Below are 7,349 nucleotides of genomic sequence, written 5' to 3' on the forward strand. Positions count from 1 at the left end.
TAGTCTATAGTCTAGTCTATAGTCTAGTCTATACTCTAGTCTATAGTCTAGTCTATACTCTAGTCTATAGTCTAGTCTATAGTCTAGTCTATAGTCTAGTCTATAGTCCGTAGTGTGGTCTATTGTCTAGGCTGTAGATTAGTCTAATCTATAATATATGGTCTAGTCTCTCTAATTTAGTATAGTTCAAAATCCTATTTAAAATATTGCGTAAAATCTAGTTTAAAAGTAATTTAGAACTTTTAATCCTTAGTACTATTCATAACCTTAACATTTCCCACCCTGCATTGCATGCTTAAAGGACATTAACATGCCTTAAACATGGCCTATTATTATTAGTATTGTTGCTTTTGTTGTGACCTTTTGGTATTTAAACATTTGTTGGTTTTCTGCCAAAAAATAAAAGTAATAGTATATGTATAGGTATTATTTGTATTTTATTTGATAGCTTCTAAGGCTTTAATAATTTAAACTTTTTGTTTTCTATTCTAGTTAAAATAACGTTTACAAAATGCCGAATACCGGTGGTGGAGGCTACGAAGAAGTAGCCGACGCTAGACGCGGTCGGTTTCGTGTCACTTCTACACAACAACAAGGTCCGCCAGAAACCACTTTGGGACGTTTTCGTTTAATGCCAACATGTAAGTTAGAAATGTTTAAAAATATTTTTTTTAAATTATTTCGTTAGTATTTTCATTTAGTTTTAAATGTTTTTTTTAATTTGGGTGGTATTATCTTAGCTACGCCATCTTGAAATTATTAGAGAGTTGAGGGGGTTGAGAAGAGTTTTAGAAAGTTTAATGTTTATTTTTTTTTTATTTTCAGCTAATTATGGCACTATATCACCCATTCTACAAAGAGGCCGTTTTGCTGTGATACCCGAAGAGCCACATGGCTCTCCGGCACAAGGCACACCGCCAGCAGAACGGTCCATACGCTCACCCTCACCAGAATGGGATTTCGATATAGAACAGGTAAGTCGTGTAACAATTTAAACTAAATTTAGTTTTCATAATTTTTAAATAAAAGAACGACTTTTTAGTAACTAGTTGTAAAGATCAATATAAGTTATTTAAGTGTTAAACAACAACTCGTTACTCGTTTTTAACAGCACTGTTAACGCCAGCGGTTTGTTAACATAATATATTGTCTTAACCCTATGATTTTACAGGTGATACTATATTACTCATTCATCAACAATACAATCAGTTTTTTGTATCTTCTTTTCGATTATCTTCTTGGCATTTTGTCTGCCATGAATGTCAATTCTAAACAAAACAGCTGATTGCTGTTAAATGTTCTTTTGTGTTTACTTTTAATTGTTTTCTTATTTTAGCTGATTACTCTACATTTTGTTGTTATTGTTGCTGTTGTTTATCAACAAGTTTATTTTACTCGCAAACGCAAACACACTCACACACAAACACATCTGTTTTTAAGCATTTGCTTCTGTATGTTTGTAATTCCATTGTGTTTCTCTCTTCTAATTGGTAAATTGATAAATGTAAACAATACGTCATATTTGTTTTTGCAGGAATAATTTGGTTTAGGAACACGCGCCTATTTTAATTTGTTTGAAATGTTTGAAAATTAAATGAAACAAAATGAAACACTGTAGTGAACGTGATAATTGAGTTACCAGATTGGATTAATTAATTAAAGTGGGTTTATTAGGGAGTTTGTTTGATATTCTGGATAATTACCTAACATTTTATTAAAAATTTTTAAAAATCGAAATGAAAATAATCGAATAATAATAAATATCGAATAAATCGAAAGTAAAAAAAGTTTGAAAAGTCGACTACTTGAAAATTGTATAAATATCAAGACGACTTTTCATTAAATGCTTATTGTAAAATGTTGACTTTAATTGCAAAAAGGTCGACATGAACATCGAAATTTCTTTGATTTGTAGTCGACTTTATCTTGTTCCATGTATAGTAGGGTTCTATTAATCGACTTTCATATAGTTTAACGATCTACTTTTTGTTGAAAAAAGTCGAAATCGACTATTTTGTTCCAATCAATCTCGACTATCGTCTATGAAAAAAGTCCAAAAGTCGACTTTATAAATTAAAGTCGAAGAAATCGAAAAAAGTCGAAATGTCGAAAAAAGTCGTAAAATGTCGAAAATTCGAAAAAACTCAAAAACTCGAAAATAGTTGAATAAATTAAAAAATAGTCGGAAATTTTAAAAAAGTCGAAAAAGAGTCAAAAACTCTAAAATAGTCGGAAAAACTCAAAAAAAAAGTAAAAAAAATAGTCAAAAAGTCGGAAAAGGTCGACTATTTATAAAATACTAAAAGTCGACTTTTAACTAAATGCAAAAAGTCGAAGAGAGAACTTGGTTTTGCAGTTTTTTTTGCCGACATACGAGTATATTAAACATAATTATGAACTTAATAGCCCTATTCGGGGGGTTCAGTTTTGTGGTCGGTTCGGTTGCTATGTGAAATAATGGATCGATGTTAACCATTTTCAAAAGGCCCTGGGACAATATAAGAATTATGTGCCAAATATGATTGAATTATCTTCAAAATTGCGACTTGTAGTTTTATTACAAGGTTTACATGAATGGACAGACGGGCGGACATAGCTAAATCGACTCAAAAAATGATGGTATAGGACCAATATTATTATACGTTTCAAATATCAGCACAAACAGCGTGCTGATGTTTTGGGTCTCTTTTGGGTCAATTTCAATCACATTTTAAACAACAAATCAATTATCATGATAAGGTTAATGATTTACATTGATCACTATGCGATTTCCGACATAAATTTTGAAGAAATAAGATCTGATGATTTCATTTGCCTATAAACCACAATAAAAAGTGTATCTCTCGGTATTTGTGATGCTTTTTCTGTATTTTGAGTCTATAGGGTGGGCTGTAGATTCATGATGAAGGAACCTCAACAAAAGGTGCATTCTTCTAAATGTTATAAAATCTGTGAAGGTCTCCGTTATGGTTTCATGTTTCACATCTTGCCCACATCTATCCTTTCTTTCAATTTCTTCATTTTTGAAAAAAAAACTATTTCGATTTGTATGTTTTGGATTCATGATGCGGTAACGATCGCCATTGACTACAATGCGATCAACGGTTTCAAATTTCAATAAATATTTTTCAATAATCGATGATCAGTCTTTTAAGTAAATTTCGGTAAATTCGATAGCGTTTTCAAACAATAAACTCTCAAAATTATTTGCAAAAGTATATAGAGCATAAATGTCAAAAAACTGAAAGCAGTATAACAGTTCTTTTGATTGTTAATCCTTCCGTAAATAAAGATGGGCATTAACATTATTTGTATCAAGCAGGAGATGTTTTAAAAAATAACTGTTTCTAATTTAAAGGTTGCCACGATCATTTATTTAAACACAAAACATCTGGCAGCCTAATGTTAATAAAAAGCTCTCTTGTTTTGTCTACCATAACTTTTATTTCTCCACTTTTTGCACTCACACACAAACACGCATTTATTTACATAACAAAAAAACAAAACACACACAAAATTCTGACAGCGAAGAAGAAAAACACACACACATAAAATAACAAAGAGTGTGTGTTGAGGAGAAGAAGAAAAAAAAAGTAATAATTACAACAACTACAATAATAATAACACGCGATATTTGCTAGCTGGAATGAAATGATAATGGGATCAAAACACTAACACAATAACAACAAAATAGTAAACAATTTGGAATTGGTAAATTGCAGTTAGTGTTTCGTAAACTGTTGAACTATATGTACGTGTTTTTGTTTTACGCTTCTAACGAATAAAAAATTAACATAAAAAAACAAAGTTTAAAGAGTTTTGTTTTTGAAAAAATATAATTTGTTTTCCAAAAAAAAAATTGTGAAAGCTTAGCTTTAATTACTTTAATAATTTACTGGCAAAAAAAATTTAAGTAAAAAAAGCCTCGTGTTTTTAAGAGAGTAAATGCCTGAAAAAAAGTCGAAAAAATTAACTAAAAACAAAGTTGTAATGTTAAATAATGTTGAATATAGTTTTCTGATATGAAATGTTCAACGTCGAAAAAAAATGTGTTTACTTCAGCGTAATTTATGAAAATTTTTACAAAAACAGCAAACAAAAAAGAAAAAAATATATGACGAAGTTTTAGTTAAAGTTTCATATCCATTTTATTTTGTTTTTTTTTTAACAAGATCTCTTTTTCTTTCTCTTTTGAGTTTTCTTCTTTTTTGTTTCACCACAGGGATGGAAAACTTAGTGCTATAGTTTTTTTATCAAAGAAGATATTGCGATAGCTCGAAATTTCATATAATGGTCAATGAAATAGACCAGACTATAGATTAGACTATAGACCAGACTATAGACAAGACTATAGACAAGACAATAGGCTAGACTATGGACTAGACTATAGACTGGACTATAGACTAGACTATAGACTAGACTATAGACTAGACTATAGACTAGACTATAGACTTGACTATAGACTAGACTATAGACTAGACTATAGACTTGACTATAGACTAGACTATAGACTAGACTTTAGATTAGTCTATAAACTAGACTTTAGAACAGACTATACACTGTACTGTAGAATAGACTACAGACTAGGCTATAGACCAGACTGTAGAATAGACTAGACTATTGGCCAGACTGTAGCATAGACTAGACTATAAACATGACTATAGGCTAGACTATAAGCTTGATTATAGACTAAACTATGGCGTGGACTACATATTAGACTATAAACTAGAATATGAACTAGACTAGACTATAGAATAGACTATAGAATAGACTATATACTTTACTACAGAATAGACTATAAACTAGAATACAGACTAGACTATAAATAAGAGCATAGAATACCCTATTAACTAGACCATAGACTGGACTTAATACTAGACTTTAGAATAGACTATAGACTAGAACATAAACTAGGCTATTGAAAAAACTATAGTATAGAATAACGACCAGGTTATAGACTAGACTACAGACTAGAGTATAAACTAGACTATAGGCTAGACTATATTATAGACCTGACTAAAGACTTCGTTATAGACTAGACTATAGACTGGGATATAGACTAGACTATAAACTAGTGTGTAGACTGTACTGAAGGCTAGAGTATAGACTAGACTACAGACCATACTATAGACTAGATTATAGACTAGACTTTAGAAAAGACTATAGACTGGATTGTAGGCTATAAACTAGTGTATAAACTAGACTATACTATAGACTAGACTATAGTTTAGATTATAGACTAAACTGTAGATTAAACAATAGACTAGACTAACTAAAGAGAATCTAATGACTGATCGATAGTCCTGACTGTAGACTAGAATTTATATTAGACTACGGACTGTACTATAGATTAGACTTTATTTCTTAAATTATCTCCCAAAAATATCCACTTTAGTTTTATTTAATTTAACGCCTGTCCAGCTCTGTTATAAATTTTCCATAAGAAAGAATAAAACAAACATTACAACACAAAACAAAGAGAGGGGTGCTGCTGTCCCCTCATACAATAACAATGCAAATGTTTAACATACCTATCTGACAAATCAAATTGCAAAGTACGAAAACATTTCAATTTAATTTAACAAAACAATCTAGGAAATTAAATAAGAAATTTTATTAAAAACAAAAATATTTAGATGAGTTAGCAAAAAAAAGACAATAATAAAATAAAAATGTATCTCTAAAAAGAATATGGCTATTAATGGAGAAATTTTCCTGTTATCATAGTGGCTCTTTGTAAAAAAAACTCTCTTCTGATAATATTTGCTTATTAATTGCTCTTTTAAGATAAAAAACAGCTGATTAGTGATTGACAAAGAGGGGAGAAAAAAAGAAATACTTTTCTTATAAAAGATGAAATAATTTTTAAGGCAATTGTAAAATTTGTTTAAAAAATCTTAGAAAAAAAAGTTTTAGATAAAACTAGGGAGTGACTAGATGGGATTTAACAAAACAAGTGAAATGGTAGTTTTAGAAAAACTAAAGATAAACATTGAATTATTTACACTATCCATCTCTGTTTAATAACCTTAAAATACATATCTACATATGTTTAACAGGCCTCTGCTTAATCAGTCTACAATTAAATTATCGACAATAATTTTATAATTATTTATAATAAACATTGTTTTCCTTATAATTATTTTAGTAAACGTCATCATTAATTGACATTACAATATCAGATTAATCAAAAAAAAAAAAAAAAAAAAAATAAAAACTTAAATCAAAACAAAGTCTGTCTCTTAACAACAACTACAACTAATTTTATTTCAAATTTACTCAACAATTTCCTTTTAAAAAACCAAAGAGAGTGTGAGTAATTGACATCTTTGCTGAAAGTTAATAAAGAGTAATTAAAGAAAGAGTTTGTTATTTAAAAAAAAAAGAAAAAACACAACAACATTAAGATAGAAAAGCAAAAGAAGCAGCAACAAATGTCAGCAAATTATTAAAAGTGTTAAAATAAAATTAATCATTTATAGTGTTTTTTTCCTTCCAAAGTGACAAATTTTGTGATTTATTATTGTGAAAAGAAAAATCAAGTAACTGATTAAATATTTGTTTAAAATATATAAAAGCTGTGTTTAAAGAATTTGTGGAAAAAAGTTGCGGTATTTTACAAAAATTTATAAAAGCAACAGGTGGGTGTGATTTTATTATTTTTATAAATTTTCATATTTTTTTTGTTTGAAAATATGAAGGAATCTCTGTTTAACATTTTTTTAGAAATCAATAAATTTTTATGTGGTTATATAAAGTCAGGGATGGTCATTTTTGCAATATAATAAATATTTAAACTTTTTGTTCGAGTAGTTCAGTTTTGTTCTAGTTCAGTTCTAGTTCAGTTCTAGTTCAGTTCTAGTTCAGTTCTAGTTCAGTTCTAGTTCAGTTCTAGTTCAGTTCTAGTTCAGTTCTAGTTCAGTTCTAGTTCAGTTCTAGTTCAGTTCTAGTTCAGTTCTAGTTCAGTTCTAGTTCAGTTCTAGTTCAGTTCTAGTTCAGTTCTAGTTCAGTTCTAGTTCAGTTCTAGTTCAGTTCTAGTTCAGTTCTAGTTCAGTTCTAGTTCTGTTCTAGTTCTGTTCTAGTTCTGTTCTAGTTCTAGTTCTGTTCTAGTTCTGTTCTAGTTCTGTTCTAGTTCTGTTCTAGTTCTGTTCTAGTTCTGTTCTAGTTCTGTTCTAGTTCTGTTCTAGTTCTGTTCTAGTTCTGTTCTGTTCTGTTCTAGATCTGTTCTAGTTCTGTTCTATTTCTGTTCTATTTCTGTTCTATTTCTGTTCTAATTCTGTTCTAGTTCTGTTCTAGTTCTGTTCTAGTTCTGTTCTAGTTCTGTTCTAGTTCTGTTCTAGTTCTGTTCT

At 29.4% G+C, this 7,349-nt stretch overlaps 1 protein-coding gene and 1 long non-coding RNA gene across 2 annotated transcripts; both read left to right on the forward strand.

Moving 5' to 3' along the window:
* Positions 1-488: 488 nt before the first annotated feature.
* LOC111689008 lies at positions 489-2,099 on the forward strand. The gene is made up of 2 exons (XM_046949682.1): positions 489-641; positions 826-2,099. The coding sequence occupies exons 1-2, from the start codon at positions 512-514 to the stop codon at positions 993-995; spliced, it is 300 nt and encodes a 99-aa protein (XP_046805638.1). The 5' UTR covers positions 489-511; the 3' UTR covers positions 996-2,099.
* A 1,658-nt stretch (positions 2,100-3,757) lies between these two features.
* On the forward strand, positions 3,758-6,253 carry LOC124419775. The gene is made up of 2 exons (XR_006940805.1): positions 3,758-4,063; positions 6,149-6,253. It is a non-coding gene; the product is annotated as an uncharacterized LOC124419775 (long non-coding RNA).
* Positions 6,254-7,349: the final 1,096 nt, after the last annotated feature.

Source organism: Lucilia cuprina, chromosome 4 (assembly GCF_022045245.1).
Source record: "Lucilia cuprina isolate Lc7/37 chromosome 4, ASM2204524v1, whole genome shotgun sequence".
NCBI lineage: Eukaryota > Metazoa > Arthropoda > Insecta > Diptera > Calliphoridae > Lucilia > Lucilia cuprina.